Here is a 27428-nt window from a genome sequence, read left to right on the forward strand (position 1 = left end):
CTACTTTGTGCTGGGATTTACTTTTCCCATGCCGTGTCTTTTCTAGGAAGTGCTTTGCTTCATGAAGTGAGCCCCCCCTCAATGTTTTCTGAATACGGTTCATGTGATAGTGGGTTCCTCAATCTAAGCTAATTCTTTGACTTGGATCTAACTGTCAACGAATTTTGATACTTCTTTGACATAGGCCATATTGAGGAAGTTGGGCAGCTGCAATCCGGCCATAGGCTTTTTGATCATTCGAGCAAGAGGGATCATGACTAGGCTAAGGAAACTTTGGAGATAAGTGGAAAGTGGGAATCTGATTCTTCCCCTGAGCTGCGTGTTCCGACAACTTTCATTACTGGTAAGTAGACTGCTTAGTCATTTGCCTGCTTTGTGCTTTTGCTAAGTTGCTTTCTGATTTGTTGATTGTCCTTCTTTGCTTATGTAGATTCGGAATTCGGCTTAACTCCTAAGACCTCTTTAGACATGAAGAAAGTGCATGTTGCCTTGGGTATCCTTGCTGAGTACCGTGAATGGCGTTGATTGCTTAGTCCTATTCATCGGGAAAAAAGTGGGTTACCCCCGAGAAAGGAGATGAAATGGATCAAGGCGGAGGCATTACCTCGTTCGATCGTCGTTGTGGACCCCACTGCAAATGAAGGTGGGAAAAAGAGATATTCCCCGCCTACTTAAGAGATACCAGCAAAGAAAAAGCCAAAGACTTTTTTTCACTCTCGCGAAGGTTTGCCAGCTAGCCCCAGACTTGTGATTGACTTGACTTCTTCAAAGGGGGAGAAAGATAGGGCTGCTAGATCTGAGCATGGGCTTGCAGTTGCAAGGTGAGGCTTCCACCTTCGGCTCGGACTTTGTCGTGAGTTGCCACGGTGGCTACTGTCGTTGGCATAGCCATGGTGGTGCCCCGTTGGGGTGGTGCCACTTCACTCATCATCGTATTGAGCCTCATAGATCGTCGTGTTCCAAATCCTTGTAAGTAAGAAGTTCCGTTTGTCGTGGTTTCCGAATTTCTTGTCATTGTACTTTTATTTTACGTTTATTCAAAGAACAAAAAATTCTAGGAATAAGAATGTACGAAAAATCTACAAATGAACAAAAAAATAGAAAACCTTGAATGTGAGAGTCTTCTTCGAGCGTGTGAATCAAACTCTCAATGAAAGCACCAATTTGTGGATGTAAATTTCCGCCATATTCTCCTTTGACGAAAAAGCACCTCCAAAATAATAACACCTAAGATTAAGGTCAAAAGCCTTATGCGCCCACGATGAATGGGGATGACTTTGGCCAAAGAATTTCCGATGCCAAAGTTGGAATTTGAGAGAAAAAGTGTTTGGGAATTTTTGGGAGAGAATGAACTTAGGTTTTTGGAGAAATGTGGGGCTATATATAAGGGTGTGGCCGGTCCTATTTGGAGAAATGGGGACCTGCTACTTATGGTGGAAATTTTGCTCTAATTGCATGATATTATGTCAAATAATATCTTGTAATTAATTTGGTAATTAATCCTAGTTTGAAAAAAATAATTGAGAGTTACCTTGTGGAGAGGATTTGATAAGAGGGTTTTCAATAAATATCATTTTGATTACCTTTGACCTCGATTGAGCCGTTATTGTCCGTTTCATGCGAGTGGGAATCCCGTTGTGCCTCAAGGGTAATTTTGTCTTTTTCTACCCAAAAGTCTACGTGTCGCCTCCATAATTTTCTTGATTATTTTTTGCTCCACAATAACCACCCGAACAATCCACTACTTGAAAATTAGAAAAATTCAATTGTTTTACAATAAAAGACGTAAAAAATCCATAAGTGCTGTAATTAGAGTTGGTTTGACATTGCTGAAATATTTTCAAAAACAGCATTATAAAAAAGTTAGGATTAAAATTGTGTTTGATAAATGACATTAGTATTATTTTTTTAAATTATTGATCCAAAGCAGTAGAAACCCCTGCTTTTAAAAACGTTTTTCACACCACGACAACCCAAAACATGCTCGCAGCCTTCCGACACCTTTCGCTGGCGGCTCATCAATTGCCTGTTTTGATGCGGTAAGTCTAATTTGATGGCTTAAGTTTTAAATTACATTGGGTACTTGTCTTTTGACCTTTCCGGTTCCGGATGAAAGATAACAAAAAAGAACTTTAGGGAGGTGGTGGAGTTGGGAAGAGATTAAACTTTTTTTTTTTTTTTTTGAATTTTATGAATAAGTTTATAATAATTTGGTTAATGGAAATAAACTTGAGAATTAAAATGGTCAAATTAAAAATAGGAAAATTATTTGTGGTTAGTTTTGCAAAATGGGACATGACAACAATAATTGCCTTAGAAGACAACAACTTTATAATCTTAACCCAGAGGAACAAAAAAAAATGTAAATATAGCATTCCAAGACCGAATGCATTGGACACATGTCCATATCATTCCCAGCTGAACAAAAAATGTTTAAAACATATTCTAATACCACCAAGTGGAAGCAAATTAGTTCTTAGAATACATTGGACAATTGTCCATATCATTCCCAGCTGAACAATAAAAAAAATGTTTAAAACATATTCTAATTCCACCAAGTGGAAGCAAATTAGTAGTAGCTTGCAAGACCAAATCGAAGAAAATTCAACAAAATCTAGCAAAATAAAGTGTTGCCTAGTAGAAGGGCTAGGCAACCTGTAAGTACACATAATTTGTTCATATAATTTCATATGAAATAGACGGCTGGAATGATTTCTTGATTTGTTTTAAACCGACTCTTGGAGGACGTTTGGCAAGCAGAGGGGGTCATGTGGGGCAAGTTACAAGGCAACCAACTTTGAATCCAATTGCAAATCAAGTAGTTTCACAGGGACCTCAGATGGTTTACTATCCTATTACAAGTGAAGGCGGTTCAGAAGTATCTCATAAGGTTATCGATCCTAATTTCATTTCGGAAGGGTCACAAACTAAGTCATTGATAGCAAGGATATGCCAAACGGTCAAGCTTATAGAGATCAAAAATTTTAAATCAAATTACAAATTAAATAATGTGTTACCAATAAGAAACAAGCACGTTAATCGATACTTAAATTAATAATCTAATCATCTACAACCACATCATTTAGTTTGCAAATTTGGTTCAAAAAATTTGGTCTCCCTAGCATTACGTTTTAGTAAAATAATGTAAAATTCTTTGTGAAACCATCCCACTTGCTCAAGTAGGTTTTACTATTAATACACCGTCTTACAACCAATATTTTTAACATCACACACTTCTATAAATTAGAACGGCGATTGGTCCTGCCTATCTAAAACATTTTGAACTAAATTTACAGAAAAAGACTCTTGTTCTAGTTCTGCACTTCTTGCGAATCCAAATACCAAATACAAACCCTCTTTCATTTTCATCTTTGTAGGTCAGTATGCGAGAATCTCAATTCTGAAGAAATAAGAACTAATCAAACTTTAGAGTGTGGAAGTCCGACCGGTTATTCGCATCATCTTCTTCCCACATATCAAATTACCCTAGACATAGAGTTTGATTCTCGTTCTCTCTTCTTCCGCTCCCAATACCCTAGCTAGAAAACCTTCACTGCATATTCTCCACTCATTTTACTCTATTTTTTTGTGCGCATTATCTAAATTCAGGAAGATCAATTAACTAATGGATTTGATAAGTTGGTGGAATAGAAGCACAAGGGACTACTCAATACTGATTGGAGCAAAGGCAGCAAGTTCAAACAAGTTGCCTTCTTCTAGCTAATGCACACAAAGGCAGCAAAGGAGTAGTGCCCCAGTCAAATGGCAGATGTGGAGCTCAAATATACAAGAAGAGTCATCATGTGTGGTTGGGAACCTTCGATGACGAAGAAGAAGCTGCTTTAACCTACAACAATGCTTCGTTAAAGTTCTGGGGTCTTGATGCCATCACAAATTCCAGTCGGAACCAAAGGACACCCTACGAACGTGATGTCACTGAGGCTCTTTTCTTGGAGTCCCATTCCAAGGCTGAGACCGTTGACATGCTTCGAAAACATTCTTATGCCAACGAGCTCGAGATGTAGAAGCATAAGTTGTACAATGGTGGTGCCCTAGGCCTTGATGCCGGCGGAAAGCGTATGAAGTGTCACCTTGATTTAATGGACACATGTAGTAGCGAGAGGGAGTTGCTTTTCGAGAAGGTGGAACCACCAAGCGATGTAGGGAGATTGAAACGCATCGTTATACCAAAACAACATGCAGAGAAGCATTTTCAGGTTCATTTGAGTGTAGGGTTTGGTAAAGGGATGTTGTTGAAATTTGAGGATGTGGTGGGTAAAGTGTGGAGGTTTGGGTATTGTTATTGGAGTAGTAGTCAGAGTTATGTGTTGAGCAAAGGGTGGATTCGCAAAGCGAATCCAGCTTTCAGCTTTTTCTCCTTCACAAAGCGAATCCATCCTTTGTTCTTTCTCCAAAAACCTAAGTTCTTTCTCCACCAAAAATTTCCAAACACTTTTTCTCTCAAATTCTAACTTTTGCATCGGAAATTCTTCGGCCAAAGCATCCCCCCCCACAAAACAATTCATCGTAGATTCGTGAGACTTTTGGCCTTAATCTTAGATGTTATTATTTTGCAGATGCATTTTCGTCAAATGAAAAAACGGGCGAAAATTTGCATCCATAATTATGATCTTTTTGTTCAACACATTGATTATGTCTGGGTTCAAACTCAATTTCAAACCCTCACCCCTTATTTACTTTTCAAGTTCCAAGTAAAAAGTCAGGGATTTAAATTCCCATTCCCCAATTTTATATTTGTCAACTAGCTTTTCATATTCTATTGGGCCTCTATAATAATTTATTTGGGCTCATAGGCCCATGAAGCAGTCCAATATAAACGCATTCCTAAACGAAGGGCCCAAATCCTTCTGGAATTCACAAATCTAATGTCAAAGATAACTCCTAGAACCAACAAAAATTCCAGAAGAACATCAAAAGCTAATTTCTCTAACTTCATTTTGGTTCACCACCATTTAATGCAGTGTATGCTCAACACATAACTCTAACTACTACTCCAATAACAATACCCAAACCTCCACACTTTACCCACCTCATCCTCAAATTTCAACAACATCCCTTTACCAAACCCTACACTCAGATGAACCTGAAAATGCTTCTCTGCATGTTGTTTTGGTATAACCATGCGGTTCAATCTCCCTACATCGCTTGGTGGTGCCACTTTCTCGAAAAGCAACTCCCTCTCGCTACTACATGTGTCCATTAAATCAAGGTGACACTTCATACGCTTTCCGCCGGCATCAAGGCCTAGGGCACCACCATTGTACAACTTATGCTTCTACATCTCGAGCTCGTTGGCATAAGAATGTTTTCGAAGCATGTCAACGATCTCAGCCTTGGAATGGGACTCCAAGAAAAGAGCCTCAGTGACATCACGTTCGTAGGGTGTCCTTTGGTTCCGACTGAAATTTGTGATGGCATCAAGACCCCAGAACTTTAACGAAGCATTGTTGTAGGTTAAAGCAGCTTCTTCTTCGTCATCGAAGGTTCCCAACCACACACGATGACTCTTCTTGTATACTTGAGCTCCACATCTGCCATTTGACTGGGGCACTACTCCTTTGCTGCCTTTGTGTGCATTAGCTAGAAGAAGGCAACTTATTTGAACTTGCTGCCTTTGCTCCAATCAGTATTGAGTAGTCCCTTGTGCTTCTATTCCAGCAACTCATCAAATCCATTAGTTAATTGATCTTACTGAATTTAGATAATGCACACAAAAAGATAGAGTAAAATGAGTGGAGAATATGCAATGAAGTTTTCTAGTTAGGGTATTCGGACCGGAAGAAGAGAGAACGAGAATCAAACTCTATTTCTAGTGTAATTTGATCTGTGGGAAGAAGATGATGCGAATAACCGGTCGGACTTCCACACTCTAAAGTTTGATTAGTTCTTATTTCTTCAGAATTGAGATTCTCGCAATCTGACCTACAAAGATGAAAATGAAACACTGTTTTTAGGGTTTGTATTTGGATTCGCAAGATTTGGAGAACTAGAACCAGACTCTTTTTCTGTAAATATGTTGAAGATAGGCACGACCAATCGCCGTTCTAATTTATAGAAGCGTGTGATGTTAAAAATATTGGTTGTAGGATGGTGTATTAATAGTAAAACCTACTTGAGCAAGTGGGATGGTTTCACAAAGAATTTTACATTATTTTACTGAAGGGTAATGATAAAGAAATCAAATTTTTTAAACTAAATTTGTAAATAAAATGATGTGATGGTAGATGATTGGATTATTAATTAAATGTCGATTAACGTGCTTGTTTCTTATTGATGACACATCATTTGATTTAAAAAATTTGATCTCCCTAACATTACTCTTTATTGAAACTTTCATGTTATATATGCCTTACCTCATACGATCTAAAACGAAATAAAAAAGAAAAAACTGCTTCTAGAAATTAGAATTCCTTCTCACCTCCTTAGAATAATCGTGTGTAATTATGTGAAAAAAGAATTATACTTAGCAATGCACTATTAAATCAGACGGGCTAGGCACCTTATTCAAAAGGTAGAGATTCATCTTTCAAATGGCCAGTGGAAGAATGCCCTGTGGAGCTTGGGGAATACAGTTGGGCGTAAAAATTATAAATTCCCATTTTTTTCCAATTGGATTTTAGAAAAATATAAAAATTGGGAGGGTCTGTCAGACAATCGTGTAACCACCCCAGCCGGTTGTTACAACGGCTGACAGCGATCACCTACCGCTCAAACGATCCAAGAGTCGTAGGGCTGTTAATCACGGTCTGATCACAAGGTCATGGTTAATTCACCCGACTGAGGTTCCCGTCTCCATAGCAATCAAGGACACAAATGTACAACCCATAGAGCAGACCCTCTTCACGTATTATTATACTTGGGAGTACCGACTTAAATATTGCGTATGTGGAAAAATTTCTCCATCAAGAAAATTTTGTTAAACTACCTGGTACTCTACTATCGTAACACAAATAGAACACAAAAAAACATATAGTTGCATCGAAACCGTCATGGAATAGGGTGTGAGGGTCCATATGATGAAGGTTCACTTGTAGTTTCGCTTATTGTTCTAATAGAAAGACTTGTTGAAAATCTAGTTGATCAGAAAGGCACGGGAGTTTTGGGCATACTTTCTCTCACTCTCCTGAACATTCTAACTTCATTCCAAACGAGATTATTGGCGTTTAGTTAAATATTCTTAATTATCGTTATGCGTCCACAAAAAGAGAATAAACAATAAATTTTAGTTTGCTAGATGGTCCCCCAAATAGTAATCGTAAAGTTTTAGCAACATAGGTTTGGTCTTATTTTTTTATTTTTATAAATATTTATGAAGATTAGTTTAAGTTCAAAAGAAAGGAATTAAAAAAAAAGACTGTTACGATAATCCCCAACCTTCTATGAGTTATACAGTTATAGTTAGAAGAAACGATACGTGTCAGATGATTAGATGTATAGTGAGCATACATCATAGTTTATGATAGTGAGCAAAAATACTTCCATATAAAATAGAGTTGAATAAATTATTTGTTATGTAATGAAAACGAGGGAAAATCAGGCATTGATACCGAACCATATATTCAAATTGGGTTCCTAAAAACAATTTATCTTTAATCTCCCAACAATGAACTAGTAATGTGCAATGCGTTGAATAATTCAAATTAATTTCTTTGTTTATTAAATTTCTATTCTCATTAACTCGAGCCAAATTTAAGTTCGAGGTCACGGTCGAGTTATCCGCCAACAAACCATGACCTCGAGCCTGATCCACTAACGAATCGAGCTGGACTTCAGCTTGAATAAATCATTCCAGCCGAGCCTGAACACAACCATATATATGCTTCGCAGATAATAAAACAAGCATGAGGCCATCGGATATCTTCATGAAATGACATGAACATTTTTTACTTGATTGACTTTCGGTTCAGTCCCCAGCTAGCTAGCTTAGGCTATATAATTTCCAAAACAACAGATCATCTAGGGTTAGCTAGCTGCTAATTAAGCTGAAAAAATAATTTTAGAAATGGAAATAAGAGGCTTTGATTTCAAACATTGATAAGAAAAAAGGTTAATGTAACAAGATTTTATTCATAATAAACGATAACTAATTCTCATAACCAAACCGAATTAACCATATGATAAAAACAAGAACAATACATGCGATTTTTTACCAGTAGTGTTTCATCATAGATACATAGTGTAACAAATATACGTGATTTTTTTACTAGTAGTGTTTCACTGTAACGTTACATTGTGTAACAAAGTATGCATTTGGAAGGTCCACAAAAACCGTATTACACATAATATATCCTCGAGCAAATCGAAACTTTCCAGTACCTGAAACAACTGATAATTCTCTATGTTGCTCGAATTGCTTATCAATTCCTTGTATCTGAAGAGTGCTTCCATTGTACTCCTTGTTTGTGAACATAATTGATAACATATCATAGGAATTACGTCCATCCAATGACGTTACCATAAACATGCCTTGTATCCGGCCAACGGAGGCGGATTTTAGGTCTATGCCCTCCGTTAAAGGGGCATCCTCCGCATAAACAGTGGCAAATTGATCGTAGTTCCAAATCTTGCCGGGAATACCTGCAAACGCAACATCTGTGATATTTGGACCAGATAAGAAGTCATGAGCGTAGAAAGACAGGTGGGTTTCCTTGGACTCGTGAGTAGCTCGGATCGCTGGAAATGTAGTCATGGCTAGAACAACCATGACGAAAAACAAGGATGGAGCATTGAGCTTTGGTATGAATTTTAACGCCATTAGTGGATGCATGACAACTAATTGAGCAACCAAGAGAAAAGGTTAATTAGAAAAAATTGGGGAACAATTAAGGTTTTGAAACTGCTTGGTGAGGTTCAGTCATGGGTATGCTTTCAATTTATAGCATGAAAAATGTAGGTAGTCAAAGTTTACTAACTCAATACCAGAATATGTGGGTGACAAGTTTCCAAAAAGATAAAAAAAAAAAAAATTATGTGGGTGATAATTTTTCTAACCCTATCACATCTCTCACTGTCACTCTCAATAAAATTGGACAAAAGAAAGAAAGAAGCAGCAAGTTTTGAGAAAAATATTAGGAAGAGTTTACAACTTTTATTTGTAGAATGGGATTACTTCAAACGTACATAGACATCTCTCTTATAGAGATTTTACAAAGACTTTCTATACATGCGATCCGTGTAAAAGTCCTAGGGTTTTTATCACAAATGATCTCTGAAATTGACCCATTTCATCAAGATAGTACCTTGAAATTGAAAATCAATTAATGTAATCCCTGAAAATAGATGTCGTAAATCAATCTAGTTCTTCCGTTACAATTCTATAAAAAATTCTGTTAAGTGATGACATGACATATAACTAAACCCTACAAGTCTAATTAAATATGCCAAGTGGATTAAAAATATTTTAAATTAAAAAACAATTTTTATTTTTGTAAAAAAAAATAATAATAAAAAATAAAAATAAAAAATAAAAACGAACGCATCTTCTTCTCATCCCAACTGAACACAATCACACCTGCACTACACCCAAACCCCTCCACACGATTTTAATTCCCAATACATCAACAACTTTGAAAAGTTTGGTGATGGAATTGATATAACAATAAACCAAAAAAATTAGCTACAGCTTCTCCACCCCCGTCATCACCTCCTCCAGCATAGCCACCACCTTCTCCACCAGCTGCCTCTCCTTCGGCTACGTCAGAACCCCCACTAGATGCTTCCCCACCACCTCCATCAGAAGGTTCGCCCCTCCCAAATCTTCCCAAACACCTCCAGCAGAAGCCTCACCTCACCTCCACCTAAATCCAGAGTCCCCACCTCCTCCAGCTGATGTCCCGCCCCCTTCGCCCGATTCTTCACTAGCACCACAAGGAGAAACACCAGAAAAATCTCCTCCATCCTCCACCGTCACACCTCCTCCATCTGGTTCCAAATCTGCTCCTCCACCAGCTAATAACTCATCCCCTGCACCCACGACGCAATCACCACCTCCTTCGGTCCCTTCAACCCCTGGTACTTCGCTTCTTTAACTTCCCCATTAATTGAGAAATTAATACAATAAGAAAGGATTTGGGTGTGGTTGTGTTCGGGTGGGATGAGAAGAAGATTGACATCTTCCCTTTTTTTTTTTTACCTTCTTTTAAGTTTTTAATTATACAAAAGATAACGTTGTTTTGAATATTGTTTTTAATTGTTTAAATATTTTTAATCCACTTGGTAATATTTAATTAGATTTGTGAGATCTAATTATGAAACCGATATATTAGATTAATTTACGATACTTATTTTTAAAGACTATACTGATTGATTTTCAATTCCAACGACCATCTTGTTGACGATGAGATGGGTCAATTCCACGAACATCAACAACTAATGTTTGTTGACGATGAGATGGGTCAATTCCACGAACATCAACAACTAATGTTTAACAGCAACCGAAGACTACGACATGAAAAAACAAAGGAACCACACAAGTGGTTTTAATAAACAATACAAAACAAAGACTTTCTAAACCTAGTGTTGAAATCTATCATAGACACGCACAAAAGCTATCAAACAAAAAACACGTATGACTGTTGAAAAAACAAGGCAGCTATAGAAAAAAAAGAAAAGAAAACAACATGCTAGCTGAGAAGTGTTCCACCAATTTCGGCCCCTCAATAGCTGTTGATTTGAACTTTCAACACGCCCCCTCAAATCAAAATGCCTTCATACCTAGCATTTCACGTAGCAACTTGAATGACTCAACTGGCAGTGGCTTTGTGAAGAAGTCAGCCACTTGTTCCTTCTTGTGCCAATAGACAAGCTCAATTGTCCTTTGCTTCACCTGGTCCCTCAGAAAATGGAACCTGGTATCACTGTGCTTGCTCCTTCAATGTTGGACTGGATTCCTAGCAAGCTTGATAGCTGAAATGTTATCCACATGAATCACAGTCGATTCCACTTGTGGATGACATAAGGATTTCAACATATTTCTTAACCAAATTGCCTCACACACAGTTAAGGCTACAACAACGTACTTAGCTTCACATGATGACAAAGCAACAATTGATTGCTTCTTTGAAGTCCATGAGAAAGTTGTTGATCCTAGAAAAAGCACATAGCCAGTTGTGCTTTTCCTTTCATCTTGGTCACCTCCCCAATCACTATCTGAATAACCAAATAATTTTGCACCTTCACCAAAATTATAGAATAGACCATAGTTTAGAGTACCTCTTATGTACTTCAAAATTCTCTTGGCAACCAGTCAATGAGACCCTCTTGGTGTTTTCATGTACCGACTCACGAGTCCAACACCATAAAATATATTTGGTCTTGTGATTATAAGGTACCTTAGGCTTCCAACGAGACTTTTGTACACAATTGAGTTTACAAACTCACCTTCTCCTTCCTTGGACAGCTTCAATCCAGTTGCAACTGGAGTATTGACAGGATTGCACTTGTCCATATTGAACTTCTCCAATATGTCTCTCGTGTACTTTTGTTGAGAGATGTAGATACCATCACTTTCTCGCTTCACCTCTATGTCAAGAAAGTATGAGATTAATCCATTGTCAATCATCTCGAATTCATTGAACATGGATTGCTTGAACTCACAGAACATTGTTTCATTATTTCTTGTAAACAACAAGTCATCTACATAGAGACAAAGAATTAAGAAATCCCATTTTGTACATTCTTCATGTAAACTGAATGCTCATATAGACATTTCTGAAATCCATTTTGGTGAAGGTAGTTATCAATCCTTGAGTTCCATGCTTATGGTGCTTGCTTGAGGCCATACAAAGCCTTCTTCAAATGATACACCTTATCTTCTTTTGGAAGCTTTTGGTTGTTCCACATACACTTTTTCCTCAAGAACTCCATTAAGGAAAGCTAACTTGACATCTAGTTGATAAATTTTCCATTTATGTTGAGCAGCAAGATAGATTAGCAATCTTACCGTGTCAAGTCTTGCAACTGGAGCATAGACTTCATTATAGTCCACTTTATACTTCTATTTGTAGCCCTTCGTTACAAGCCTTGATTTGTACCGATCTACACTCATATCTACGGTGCGTGTGATCTTGTACACCCACTTGACATCAATAGCCTTCTGATTTGGTGGGAGCTTTGTCAACTCCCAAGTGTCATTCTTCTCAATGCATGGATTTCTTCCTCCATGGAAGTTCTTCAACAATCTTCTTCCATAGCTTCATTGAATGAGAGAGGCTCGTGGTCTGCATACAAGCAGAAAATGTTGGTTTTTTCTTCTTCTTCTTGTCCATATATCTCGGTGAGACTTCTTAGCCTTATTGGAGTTGAGGAGCTGCTTTCTTCACTGGATGTAGGACCACTCTTTGTAGTTCTGTGCAATGGAGTTGTTATGATTTATTAAGCAGGCTGTTACTCAACAGGTGGTACAACTTTTGATTCTTCAAAAGTAGTGGAAACAATCTTCTCTTTATTAACTTCTTTGTTGTTCCACTTCCATGCCTCTTCCTCACTAAAGATGACATCTCTACTAACCACTAGTTTGCCAGTTAGTGGGTCGTGGAGCTTGTATGCCTTGGACTCTTCACTATAGCCCATAAACACACACCTTTCACCTCGATCATTGAGCTTCCTCCTATTGGCTTTTGGAACTTGAGCATATGCAATACACCCAAAAACTCTTAGGTGTGAAACATTCGACTTGTATCCACTCCAAGCTTCTTTTGGTGTCATCCTCTTGACACTCTTTGTTGGACATCGATTCAACAAATAAATCGAACAAGCTACAACTTATGCGCACAATTATTTTGGAAAATTCTACTCTTTAAGCATGGACCTTGTCCTATCAAGGATGGTTCGATTCTTTCTTTCGATTATCCCATTTTGTTGTGGGGTATAGGTAGCAGTTAGTTGATGCCTAATTCCTTGCTCCTTGCAGTGTGCTTAGACAGCATTGGAGGTGTACTCTCCATTTCTATCTGATCTCACAGCCATAAGCTTATGGTTACTTTCAGCCTCTGTGAGTGCCTTGAATTCCTTGAAAACTCTTAGGGCAGCTGACTTCTCATTGAGAAAATAAACTTAAGTCTTCTTGCTAAAATCATCAATGAAGGTAATAAAATACCTATTACCTCCATAAGACATGGGCTCCAATGGACCACATATATCTGTGTGCACCAACTGCATTGGTGTCTTTGCTATCTATGTATCACCAATAGGGAATGAGAGCTGTGCTTTCTTGCCAAGCACACAACCTTCACATACTTGGCATGTGGCTTCAATCTAGGGTAGACCATGAACCATTCCTCTACTTGACAGCAACTTTAGGCAATTGAGATGAAGTTGGCCAAACCGAAGATGCCATTTCAATGACTCATCTTCCAGCACACCGATGTTGCAACTTCCAATCTTTGTGTTCAAATTTAATAGGAACATTCAATTCTTTGACATTCGAACATGTGCAATGAGCTTTTTCCTTGCATTCCTGAGAGTGAGAAGCATATTCTCCATATGTGTAATGTACATTTTCTCTCTCAATAAAATTGGACAAAAGAAAGAAAGGAAGAAGCAGCACATTTTGAGAAAATTATTCTAAATAGTTTACAACTTTTATTTCTGGAATGAGATTACTTCAAATGTACATAGACATCTCTCTTATAGAGATTTTACAAGGACTTTCTAGACATGCTATCCATGCAAAAGTCATAGGATTTTTATCACAAATGGTCTCTGAAATTGACCCACTCCATCAAGATGGTCTTTGAAATTGAAAATCAATCAATGTAGTCTCTGAAAATGGATGTCGCAAATCAATCTAGTTTTTCCGTTACAATTCCATCAAAAATTCTGTTAAGTGATAACATGACATATAACTAGACCCTACAAGTCTAATTAAATATCCCACGTGGATTGAAAATATTTTAAATTAAAAAACAAATTTTCTTTTTTTTTTGTAAAAAAAAAAAATTAAAAAAAAAAGACGAACGCATCTTCTTCTAATTTTGATGAAAATTAACCTTAATATTATATGTTAACATACACCTTCTCAGCTGACATTTGTCTTTTCAATTAACTATAACTAACTTTAATATTATATGTGCTTTTTCTAATTTTGAAGAAAATTAACTATGATTAAGTAAAAAAGACACGTGTCAAATGATGAGGTATATGGTGAGCATACACTATAGTTCATGGTGGTGATAAAAAATGCAGCTGACAAGAAATGAGCAAAGTGAACAGATGAAAGCAAAGAAGAAAAAAAATAATATGTTGTCTACGTTAGGGATAAAATTACTTTTTTGTAATGTACATGAAAAAGATGAATAGAAAATTAATGAAAAATTCCAAAATCCAATTGTAGGAGAAAATTAAGGACTTGTTTGGTATCTTACTAGAGTTTAACTTTTTAAACTAAAAAACACTTATTGAGTTTTAGGCTTTAAATATTTGTTTGATAGGACTCTTTTAAAAACTGGATTCCAAACCAACTTAAAAATATAGGCTATATTTTAAAAATGGGTAAATTATATTTTACCACCTCAAATTTGGGGTCAATTGCAATCTCATACAATATCTTTAAAACATTTCAATCTTATACATTAATTATTATTTTATTTCAATTTTATACATCTGTTATACAATATGTTAAGTTTGCCGTTAAATAATAACGTGACAAAAATAAAATCAATATTTGTGCTGATATTGCTGCTAACTTTGCACCATGTGGATAAAAAGAAATAAAATGATATTAATTAATAACAAAATTAAAAACAAGAATTGAAAAAAAAAGTTCATCTTCTTCATCATATTTTCCGATGCCAAAATGGAAGCAATTCGAAGTCGGTCCCTCGAAAATCAACGGAAGAGTCTTGAAATCTCTTCGGCAGAAAACAGTCAACGTCCTCTCAATAATATAAAGGCTTAATCCAATTGTTACTGTTTTTTTGGAATCGCGGAGGAGGAGAGTTATTTTAGGGTTTTCTGTAATTGCAAATCTCCCAAGTCCCAACCAATTCAAGTTGTACCTCGAGAGAACACGATGGAGGTGGCAAGCGATATGAGTGTCGGGTTCATTTGAGATGCGGTGGGAATGGAAATGGCTGAGAAGCGAGAATCCTAAGGCCTTTGCTCTCTCTCGTCTGCTCAGCTCACCCAACTCTCTATGTAAATCAGTGCGGCGATTCTCGCGCGATGATTTGTTGCAGTTTGTGGTAGGGGTTCAGCAGAGTGCAGCAGAGGTTAATGATGAATCTGGTGGCGGTGGTTAAAGCAGAGAGCAGAACAGAGGCGAACACCTAAACTCCGGCTGACGAATCTGGTAGTGGTTCAGGCAGAGAGCGCAACAGAGGTGAACTCACAATTTGAAATGTGAATTCAGTGAATTTGGGGGTTGTGTTGGATACGTCCAAATCGAAGAGGATTGGGCTGGGGTCGCCATCGAAGAAAAGGTTGGCGGGGCAAGGCGTTGGGGCTGCATCGAAATCCAGTCGTGGATTCTGATGCTCTTCATAGTTATTTTCTTGTTTTTATTTTTATTTTTATTTTATTTTAAATATAATTATCTTTTTGTTCCAAAAAAAATAATAATAATTATCTTTAGGCCAAATTTTTTTTCGTGATCCTTGTGGTGATACTCTACTTTTAAATATACCCCTATGGTGAAAAAGCTATTAACTGTAATCTTGTGGTGAAATTCGTTATCAATCATTGTCCAAATTGGATTTTTCCTCATTCTTTTGTCTTTTGTAGGGGCAAATTTGTTATTTTCATTTTTATTGATTCCATCAACCAATCATAAAGCACCATATGGACATAATTTTATTTTAATTTTAAAACTTTTAGAGCTACAATAAAACAATAAAATCACAAGGTTTATACTATCAGACAAGAGAGCCAAGAGTCTAAATTCAAGATTTAAAAAATCACAAAATACCTCACCACGTTTAGGTTAGAATATAAGTTATTATGCAAACATTGAATTTAGTTTCATTTTAAGAAGAACAGTGGACGGGATGGCTAGGGTTATGTGAGAAAGAGGGAGGAAGGTGGTGGGTGGTCGATGTGGCTGTGGTTGACAAGGGTAGGGATTGGGGAGGGATTTGTTCTTTTTTTTTTTTCCTTCTATTTTTGTTGATTATAAAAAAGTGGAATAATCAAAAAGAAAAGAAAAAAAAATGGAATGACCTTTTTACCCCTGCATGTGGATGAGATTTTGACAGAAATTTCAATTTGGACTATGATTGATAATGAACTTCACCATAGGGTTAAGATTAACATTTTTTCACCACAGGGATAGATTTAAAAGTAGTGTCTCACCACATGGATCAAGGAAAAAATTTAGCCTTATCTTTACCACACTTCTTTTAACGGAATTTTTTGAATTTTTATCTCCCCCTCTTTCTAACTACAATTGCACCCCTCTTTGATTTGAATTTGTATGCGCTCCTAACTTCTCTTTGGACAAGACCCCCTCCCTGATGCCGAGAAGAACCAGATTGAGAGCCTCATTGTCTTCTATGCTCCGCGACCTAGATATGCTGAAGAAAATTGAGTGAGAGAGAGGGAGACAGATGAGAGAGAAAAGAGGGAGGGGGTTTGAGTCCCAATTTGTTTAAAGGTACTGATTTTATTAGCAATCAATTAGAGTTTAATTCAAATGGATTTTGGTTTTTCGCTTAGAGGAAGAAAATATTAGAGTTATGGAGGTTTGGAAAGAGAAGAAGAGAACTGAGAGGGAAGAAAATGGAATTGCAGAAGTCATAGTGGTACGGCAGTCGGATGGGAATGAAGAGATGGGTAGGGGTGTGACGTTCCAGATTTTTTTTTCTTTTTTTATTTTAGTTGTAAAATCAATTATTTCTAACATTTTCTAAAATAAATTTGGATTTTTTATCCACGTGACAAATATATTGTGGAAACCATTTTTGTTATGTCAGCACTTAATATTTAACTTAACAGATTTTTTTACTAAGGTATGATATTGAAATAAAATGATAAGTAATGTATAAGATTGAAACAGTTTAAAAATATTGTATAAGATTGTAATTGCACTCAAACCTTAAAATGAAAAATATAATTTACCCTTTAAAATTATTAAAAGTAAAATTTTAGAGTTTTTTTACCATTTTAGTACACTCTCTCCTAACCCTCTCTTTCTTTTCTCCCCCACGTCCTCAACCTATCTGATCTCTCTCTCCTCACCTTTTGTCTTATCTCTCTCATCGCCGTCTCTTTCTTCCCTTACTCCCCACCTTCTGACTGTATTTAACTGCTCTGTGCCTCATCAACCCCTCTTTTTTCTCTCTCCTTACCTCCTCACCCTCTTCTTGTCTTTCTTTCTCCTCGCCAACTATTTCATCTCTTCTCTCTTTTTCCGATCCTCTCTTCTCCAATTTAAGCTCAAGATAGTTTGAATTCAAGCTAAGAATATTTTTTTAAAAAAATTTAACCAAATAGATTTCTGAATTTTTGGGACTTAAAAAAAAAAAACGTTGTTTTAAGTGATTTTCTTTGAAAATTGTTTTTGGGAACAATCAAAATTTTTTTTAGTAGAATATCAAATAGGCCCTAAAATTTTATCTCATTCTCCACCCTTCACCACCTACCCGAGCTGAGTAGGTTTACAACAGACTCTTAGGCCTCGTTTGGCACATTGTGTAAGATACTGGATAGTACTAATAATACGCAGTACAATGTTTGATGTCCATTTGTATTAAATAGTCACCGGATTAAACAATATGGGCCTACCTATTTCATAAGGTAAAGACCCACTTGTTTATCCTCTCCAAAACCACGGTACAATTTAGTTGGGCAGCCTTCCTTCCAGATGTAGCCGATTTCTCTGCTCCAGGATAACCGTCCTTCTTGACGATGATGATGTTGCCTCCCACCCGATCCCTGGCCTCCATGACTATGACATTTGGGACGGCGTCGCTGTGGTTGGTAGCTAGCACTTGGGTGATGCAGAGCCCACTGATTCCACCGCCCACCACCACGCAGTCACCAGAAATCAACTGTGTACCCTCTCTATTGACCCCTGACGAAGATATGGTAGACTCTTTGGCCATTGAGCATTGCAACTTTAGGGAGGGGGAGGTTCTGTTTGGTTTAGAGTCCACCATATAAATGGAGGGAGGTCTGTGATAGTGAGGTGCAGAGAAGAAGAGAGGCTGAGTGGCCACGATCCTGGCGGTGGTCATGGAAATTGGCTCGTAGTGGCCACCACCGGTGTTGACTAAGATGAACATCTTCTTCTTCATTTCCCCTCCCTCTGTTCTTCCCCCTCCTTCCCACAAATCCTAAAACCCAATTCCTCTGCCGGCCACCATGAACCACCACCACCACAAGGTTTCATCCAACCACCTAGAACAAGACTCTTCCCTCCCTGCATCTTCTTCTGGCTACCGATCTCCCTCCGTCTTCTCCGCTGCTGCATCTCTAACCCTTACAAACAAACAAAGATTTGTCAATTTTTTTTTCTTTCCTTTTCTTATCTGGTTCAGTACCAAAGACAGTATAAATAATATGATCATTAGTCTGATATTACACCAAACATCCGACTAATTTAGTCAGTACTATCCGTTGGTTATTTATCCTGTCCGACAAAAATAGTTAGTATAGTCCGAGCTACCAAACGAGGCTAGTCTTAGCACAAATTGTTTTTACTTACACAAACATTATGGTATGCCAAATTTTATTTCAAATACGTGGTATATCATCTTTGATGCAGTGCATGGGGAACATATATTTAAGGTTGTAGTGACTTCTCTTCTCTCAAAACCTTTATCACCTTCTTGATGCAGGAGAAGCCAAGGGTAAATGAATATAACGAGGGATAATAACTTGGGAATCACTCAACCAAGGCAACGGAACTCGCTCGACGTCGCTACGGGATAGATACTGAGAATCACTCGACCAGGGGCAACGGAATCACTCACGTTGCTAATAGTGGTCTCTCTCTCTTTCTCTCTTCCTTTCCTTTCTTGTTGCGCAATTTGTTATTTAGGGTTAGGTTTGTATGAATTTGTAGTTTGAATGGTAAATAATTAGGGTTTGGTACTGTTATATGGTGTTTGAAATGTGTTGTTGTGTTGGGAACTTGGGACAGTCGCTGAAACTAACAAGCAAGACACCGAGTGTAGAGTCGTGAGCTCATGATTGGTATTGAAGGCAAACTACTATAAACAATCAAGAGTGCCAATTCAGAAAGAGAGCTGCGATTATCACAGAGTACAAATTGTACAATGGTTGGAGGCAAGGTGGTCACGACCACTACAATGAGTCGGATGTGCGAGAGCCACAACTCTATGAGGATACAAGGAAGACTTGACACTGCGGAGGGTTTGATGCTAGCTTGGTCTGTGAAACAAGGCATGTCGAGCAAAGCACGCAAACGCAAAACAAGTACAAGACATACTCGTGCAGTACCATAGCAAGCCTAGCCTAGTTACGCAATGCATAAGACGCAAGGGCTAGGTACGATATCTGAAGCCAAGAGAATGCAAACGCACATGAACATAACACAGAGGTTAAGCTTATAAGATTTTATTTCATAATATTATATATAAACTTTTAAAACATATTCTCACGAACTTAGTTCTGCATTTCCATCTAGCAAATAAGCACAACACCATATATAACATACCATAACATATATGAACACTACATATCATATAACCTGATCCAGCATGAACTCAGTTTTACCCAATTAAATACATTTCTGTTCACGAGTCCACCATAGCCGATTGGAACTTGCCTCCTACTATCTCTCTTCCCTTTTTCACTGGGCAGTCTTCAGTCCTGTGGTCATAAGTAGAAGAACAAATCCTGTAATAATTACCAACAGCTTGTCCTACCCATTCCTCACCAGGATGGCCACCCTCTTTTTGACAACATATGCAAACGAGTTTACCGCCGGGGCCGACTTTTTCACCCTTTGGGACATAGTACTGGTATGGACAAAGTGTAACCACATGATCCTCCCTCAAACATGGTGGACATCTCACGTCACGAACAGCAGTCGAAGAGCCTGCACAAGCATTCAAGTTAGTCGAGCATGCTAATCCTAACTTGACACCATAAACATGTGACATGCCCAAGTAAATATCAATGACTAAACTGTGTTTCTGGTACCGAAAGAGGACTGTGCGAGTACTTCAACAAGGGACTGCAAAGGGGTGGACTGGGGACAGACCAGCTAAACTTCCCCAAAACCCTGTCCTTGCAAGTCCAATCGAATTGAAGATTCCCCATACACAAAATCCGTCAGGCAATGGATCCCCATAAGTTAAAGGTTTTACCTATCATCATCCTATCAATAAAAAAGTGTTTTGAATAGTTAATTAAGAACCGTCACACACTAATATTAACTGCATGACCCCTTCAAAGTTGTCGAAAATGATTTATGAACCAAACTAAATAAACACTAGAACTAAAACACCAGCACTGGAGCATATATTAAAAATAGAAATAAAGCTAAATACATAATAACTGTATTATTTGTTATATAATATTGCCCTCGGGGTCACTCTATTGTTCACAAATGGCTCGTTTCCCAGTGGCCTTCTCTGCAGGTTCGGTCAATATGAGGAGGAACCCAAAAAACGAATAAAAACTGGGGAGAGTCAGAGACCGATATTGAATCATATACCCAAAACAGGTTTCTTATAAACAGACCACATATTTAATGGGTTAGATTGTCTTGCCTAACTTTAACACATTCATTCCGCTATTTCGATCATCAGTCTCGAGAGATTATGTTTTGTAAAACAGAGTCAATAATCGTTTTGTGAATGAAGTTGATGAAGACAAAGTCAATAATCGTTTTGTGAATGAAGTTGATGAGGATGGTAGTGAGGTAAGCAAGCTATACTCCCCAAGTTTGTATAATTTCTTAGAAGATGATATTGTTATTCACGTGATCAATGAGATTCTTGAAGGTAGTTTCTTGAATGTTGAGCACCAAGTAAAGATTGTGGATGTGAAGGAAACTTTACGATATATGAGCGAGGTGGTAAATTCAAACTTAATTAATGCAAAACTTCTACATTGGGCAAAAACTCCTTACTCTGATATTCATGATTATATGTGGGATAAATTTCTTTATCATGATGATTTGGCTAGAAGAAATCCTTTGAAGAAGAGAAGCATTGCTTACCATTGGAGTCATATGCCATTTCGAGCTTATCTATTTGAAGAAAGAGTATGGATCAAGATTCCGAACACTCAGTAAATTTCTTGTGCTATTGTACCTGTTATGGAAAAGTTTGAAAGGCCTTCCCAAAGATTGAGGGAAAACCAAAAGTCACTTGAAAACTCGAGGACGAGTTTTTTTGGAGGAGTATGATGCAACGCACTACATTAAATATAGTTTTTATATTAAATTTGATTGTTTGTGGCTTTTCATATTTCAAAGTTATGTTTTATTAGGTTTCTAGTAAATATAATCGTTAGTAATAAATATTTATCCTACCAATGTTTGTAATCTCTCTATTTAAAGGATATGTATGTTTAGGGAGACTTGAATGAATTAAAATATTATTTACTTTGTACATTTGAAGTGAATTGTTTCTCCTTCTAAAATCAAGCATTTGGCTTGGTTAGCGACGTGAGCAAACTTTGTTGTCCCTGGTTGAGCGAATCCCAAGTTATCTATTCCACTCTCCTCGATACCCTTGATTCTGTCTTGCATCACATGTGGTCATCAGTCCTCTTACATATTCTACAGTAGATGGGCGGCGAGATATGTGGTTCGAGACAAAACCATCGACCCGTTTTTGGTTTGTCATCTGTCTCTGCTTCCGCTGTTAAATAAATACACAAATTTAATATCAACATAGATGAATAATATGCACTATTTCCCGTATTTGTACAAAAGAAAAGAAAAAAAAAAAAAAAACACTCTTCATCTTCCTCATAATTCAGAGATTGGCACACCCGAATCACAAACAAAAGTCCAAAAAAATAATAAACATAACTGAAAAATTCGGGGGACTTAACTGGTGTTCTTCCTTTCTTTGAGGGATGATCTTCGTGCCCTTCTCACTCCATTCCTTGTTAAATACACAAAATTTAAAGAACTAATATCTGGGATATATAGCCTTGCTTGCAAAATTAATCACAAAACCCTAAAATTAAATCGAAACCATACCGATCATTATAGTTTTCCTCGATAGCAAAATACACCTTTCCCGGGGGAAGTCCTCGAATTCATCATCATTGCTATCGTCCCATATGAGAACGTTTCAATGTGAATTTCATCTGTACTCGTAAACTTATAGATAAAAGGTTTGTTTTGAAGTACGTGAAATAAAACCTTAATAGTTTAACTAATTCTGTATTTACCTGTATACAGATATCTAAATTTGCGTACAAGCTAATCCAACATTTGATGTGGTTTTCTTATTGTTTTTCATATTATCTGCTTCTGATGGGAATTTTTTAATTACCCACTTTATTCTTTATCTTGAAAACAGATGATGCCCACTTTTTCTAGTTGACGAGGGTGCCATATTTGCAGTGGATACTAGGGATTTCTACAACCATAGTGAAACTGAATCTCATGATAAGGTTCATGAGTTTAACTCAAGACTATTTGGTTTGAAGGGTGGGACACGACGAAATAATCAAAGTATGTTTGCACATTTGGATAAACATGTGCGAAACCTTTTGAAACAGGTAATGCACCATATAGTTATATCTGTGTGGACATGTATACATATATATATATATTATAAGATCATCTAACTTTGAATTAATGTAGGACATAAACCTTACCGTTGAAGGAGTCGCAACGGAAGCTTTGCGATTCATAGATATAATAAAGGGAGAGATGTCCTTCAAATTGCCAACTTTTTTGTATGAAGTGATGGACATGTTTTGAAATAAATAGGTTTATTAATTCAAAAGACAATAGTTGATCAATTTTATTTTTGTTTACAAAGTTGTCAAGCATATAAAGTTGAGTATTCATCACCAAACATTGATCTTTAACTTCCTTTGATGCAAATGGATCCGGCTCTGCTGCGGCTTTTTAACGGTATTGGAATCCAAGTATATGAAAATTTTGCATGATAAAAGTTTTATCATGCTAACTAATGTTTTACAACTTTTAAGTTTTATCTCCAATAAAAACGAAGGAAAGTCAGGCATTTATACTGAACCATATATTCAAATTGGGTTCCTAAAATCAAATTTTATCTTCAATCTCCCAGCAATGAACTAGTAATGTGCGAATGTATTGAATAATTGAAATTAATTTCTCTGTTTACAAAACTTCTATTCTCATTAACTCGAGCCAAACTTAAGTTGGAGGTCACAGTCGAATTATCAGCCAACCAACCATGACCTCGAGCCCGATCCAAAAACGAATCGAGCTGAACTTCAGCTTGAATAAATCATTCCAGGCCATCCTGAAGACAACTATATATATGCTGCAGATAATTAAACAAGCATGAGGCCATCAGATGTCTTCATGATATGACATGAACATTTTTTACTTAATTGACTTTAAGTTCATTCGCCAGCTAACTAGCTTAGGCTATATAATTTCCAAAGCAACAGATCATCTAGGGTTTAGCTAGCTGCTAATTAAACTGAAAAATACAAATGGAAACAAGAGGCTTGATTTCAAACATTGATAAGACAAAAGGTTAATGTAACAAGATTTTATTCATAATAAACGATAACAGATTTTCACAACCAAACCGAATTAAGCATATGATAAAAATAAGAACATGAACTAAATGTTCATAGATACATAGTATAACAGAAAAATACATGCGATTTCTTGCTAATAGTGTCTCACTGTAACGTTGCATTGTGTAACAAAGTATGCATTTGGAAGGTCCACAAAAACCGTTTTATATGTAATATATCCCTGAACAAATCGAAAGTTTCCGATACCTGAAACCACTGATAATTCTCTATATTGCTCGAATTGCTTATCAATTCCTTGAATCTGTAGAGTGCTTCCATTGTACTTTTTGTTTGTGAACACAATTGATAACATATCATAGGCATTACGTCCATCCAATGATGATACCATAAACATGCCTTGTAACCGGCCAACGGAGGCGGACTTTAGATCTATGCCCTCCGTTAAAGGGGCATCCTCCGCATAAACAGTGGCAAATTGATCGTAGTTCCAAATCTTGCCGGGAATACCTGCAAACGCAACATCTGTGATATTTGCACCAGATAAGAAGTCATGAGAGTAGAAAGACAGGTGGGTTTCCTTGAACTCGTGAGTGGCTTGGATCGCTGGAAATGTAGTCATGGCTAGAACAACCATGACGAAAAACATGGATGGAGCACTGAGCTTTGGTATGAATTTTAACGCCATTAGTGGATGCATGACAGCTAATTGAGCAACCAAGAGAAAAGGTTAATTAGGAAAAATTGGGGAACAATTAAGGTTTTCAATTTGTACATGAAAAAGGAGCAATTATTTCTGCTAGTCAGCTGTTTAACTTCCCTAAATTACTTCCGTGTTGCGTCCTGATCACTTGAGAATTGTTTAAGCAATAATATATCCATGCATGCAACACACTTTAATATACAAATACATTAAATCCTGTTGCCACCTGACTGCATCAGATAAGATGTCATGAAAGTAGAAAGACAGGCGGGTTTCTTTGAACTCGTAAGTGGCTCGGATCGCTGGAAATGTAGTCATGGCTAGAAGAACCATGACCAAAAACAGCTTTGGTATGAAATTTAACGCCAATGGGTTCATGCATGGGAGCTAATTGAGCAACCAAGGGAATAGGTTACTTAGGAAAACTTAAGGAGCAATTAAGGTTTTGAAATTGCTTGGTGAGTTTCAGTTACGGCTCTACTTTCAATATATAATATAAAAGGGAGCAATTATTTCTGCTAATCAGCTGTTTAACTTCTCTAAATTACTTCCACGTTGCTTCCTGATCACTTGAGAATTGTTTAGGCAATAATGCATCCATGCATGCAACACGCCCTAATATGCAAATGTCAACTATTTGACTTCTAGATTACTTCCTAATCACTTGAGAATTGTTTATGCATAATGCTTGCATGCAACTCCCATTATAAATAGATTTTTGTGTACATGAGGCATCAAATTGTTTTATTTCTTGTTCAAGAGAAGAAATTTTTTAACTTCTACACGTTTTCCTCCTTAATCAATGTAGTTTATGAAGGAAGTAAATCATTATAGATGTCGATTTGAAGAAATTTCCAGAATGACAAACAAAGATAAACAGAGAAGCAAAGAACCAAATTAAAATTTACTCTCACTCATCTTCGCTTCTCAGGTTTCTTTGCTTCTCACTTTAGCAAACATCATCATCCTCCCTACGGTATCATGGGTTGACAGAGAGTTGTGCCACATGTGTGCCAAATAGAAAACAGATTGCTGATTCAGAAGAGAATAAAGGCTACTGCAATATTTACTCACTGAGGTTGTTTATGTTTTTGGTTAAAAAGAGAACATTTTGACTAAATTTCTACACACAGAAAATTTTGGCTAGGTTTTCAAATTTCTCGTGGAAAACCAAATGGGACTAGAATACGAATTGATTTTTCGAAAAACAAGGGAATTTGGCTTAAATAATGAAATTATAATGTTGAAATAGTCACTTTTGGGATTTTGTTGATACTTTGCTAATATTTATTTGATAAATTTATCAAGTTATCACTGTATTAAAAAGCAGCAACGATGCCCAATCGCGGTAATTTTGCTTAAATGAGAAAAAAATCGAGATGTGGGTTAGGTGGCAGCTAGCTAGCCGGCTGTTTAGGCAGAGGTCAAGTCCCCTCGTGACCGTGACAACTGAACGAACACCATGAAAAAACCCTCCCCAAAATTATTTTGTAATTTTAGATTTCCCCTTAAGGGTTATGTAATTTTGCATTTTGGTCCCCTTATCTATTTACCTATCCGGATCTCTTTTCAGATTTTCTCTCCTCTCTTCGCTTGCCACGTGGCAGCCCACTAAGTCACCTTCTTCTCTCTCTTCTCCCCGAGTCAACACTCTCTGCTCTCTCTCTCTCCTCTCTCGTCTTGCCACGTGGAATCACAACCTACACAAAGAATACAGGTCAAGAACCGAAGATTTCCCACAAAATATTCCAAAATACAAGCATATAAAACAAAACAAAATCAGATGGAGGGGACTACCCCAAAACCCCCTTATCCTTCCACTGGAGTGGAGAAAGAGAGAAATAAGAAACAAAGAAATCCCCCAAAAATCAGAAATCTCATTGTAACTAACTACATTGGTATACAATATAATACAATTTAAAGGTTCGGGAATTTGAAAATTACCTTCAATGGTGAACCCATTCTCTGTCCATGATTACAAGCCTTTCCCTATTCTTGTCGCTCTTCTCCAACCAGTGCTTAGACAACCATACTTGTTACCAGTAAAGAAAAAATATATAAAGACCCAAACTGAGCTGCTTATGTACTGATTTTCAGTAATATATGACTATAGACTAGATATTTTGGGAATATATGCTTGAAATTAAGACCAATAAAATAGCCCAGGACATCCAATGTACATCGGTTTTAGAGATATTTCATTCTACTTACAAGGCGCTGACAAAAATATCCGATTACTTTAGCCCTAACAAAAATATAAGCATATGAATTACAAACAAATCAGATCTATGGCACTACCTCAAAAGAGAGGACAAAATGCCAGAAAAATCGAAAATAAAACAAAGAAACAGAGATTTCCCAAAAAAATACAAGCATTTGAACAAAAGAAGTCATATGTGTATCACTACCTCAAAACCCCCATTTTCCTTCCAGTGGAGTGGGAAGAGAGAGAGAGGATAATGATGCTAGGGTTTCTCTCAGTCTGCCCTTTGTGGGCTTTTAGATACAAAGGAGGTAATATATATACACACACACACACACACATATTATAGGAATGTGTCATCTACACATTCTATTTTATTTCACATACACATACCTTATTACTTTACAGTTGTATGATCAAATAAATTAAGGATCAAAGGATACAAACTAACAAGAGGTGTGTGAGAAGTAAAAAAATGTATAATATTTTCAGTTGGGCATTTGGTTATCAAATTATTTTGGAGACCAAAATAAATAAATATCATTATATTGTGTTGTTCTTTCAAATTATTTTGGGCAATCAATTAGAGGTATAGAATATAATCGTCATATAATTTTCAGAAATGACCTGTTAAGCGAAATTCTGCTTTCCATATTGAAATATGTGTTCTTATTCCACAAAAATAACACTCAAACATGTGTAATTTTTCCCTTTGTTCCATCGGGGGTTATTTAAGCAGTGTTTCTAAAGGGATGGATATATTTATACTTAAAAAATATGACATATACTTAGAAAATATGACATACTTATTTCCTCTAATCGAAACAGCGGAATATAGCTTCTTCAAATTAAAGGTAAGGATTTATGTTCCATTAG

The 27428-nt window shown here is 36.9% G+C and overlaps 2 protein-coding genes, 1 non-coding gene and 2 pseudogenes across 3 annotated transcripts; 1 reads left to right on the plus strand and 4 right to left on the minus strand.

The window, feature by feature from the left end:
- The first annotated feature begins 3472 nt into the window (after window positions 1-3472).
- Window positions 3473-4495, plus strand: LOC125474134 (annotated as a pseudogene).
- A 507-nt stretch (window positions 4496-5002) lies between these two features.
- Window positions 5003-6063, minus strand: LOC125474535 (annotated as a pseudogene).
- Window positions 6064-6661: 598 nt separating this feature from the next.
- LOC125474607 lies at window positions 6662-6875 on the minus strand. Its single transcript, XR_007256077.1, has one exon. It is a non-coding gene; the product is annotated as a small nucleolar RNA U3 (small nucleolar RNA).
- Window positions 6876-8024: 1149 nt separating this feature from the next.
- Window positions 8025-10126, minus strand: LOC125474426 (pterocarpan synthase 1-like). Its single transcript, XM_048578167.1, has one exon. The coding sequence runs from the start codon at window positions 8786-8788 to the stop codon at window positions 8225-8227; it is 564 nt and encodes a 187-aa protein (XP_048434124.1). The 5' UTR covers window positions 8789-10126; the 3' UTR covers window positions 8025-8224.
- A 13081-nt stretch (window positions 10127-23207) lies between these two features.
- Window positions 23208-24945, minus strand: LOC125474427 (dirigent protein 1-like). The gene is made up of 2 exons (XM_048578168.1): window positions 23896-24945; window positions 23208-23423 (listed from the first exon to the last, which is right to left on the minus strand). Exons 1-2 carry the CDS (start codon window positions 24344-24346, stop codon window positions 23413-23415), a joined length of 462 nt encoding a protein of 153 aa, XP_048434125.1. The 5' UTR covers window positions 24347-24945; the 3' UTR covers window positions 23208-23412.
- Window positions 24946-27428: the final 2483 nt, after the last annotated feature.

This window comes from the organism of the source record quoted next, unplaced genomic scaffold (genome assembly GCF_019419815.1).
Source record: "Pyrus x bretschneideri cultivar Hongxiangsu unplaced genomic scaffold, Pyrus_bretschneideri_v1 Contig12, whole genome shotgun sequence".
In the NCBI taxonomy this organism is placed as follows: Eukaryota; Viridiplantae; Streptophyta; class Magnoliopsida; order Rosales; family Rosaceae; genus Pyrus; species Pyrus x bretschneideri.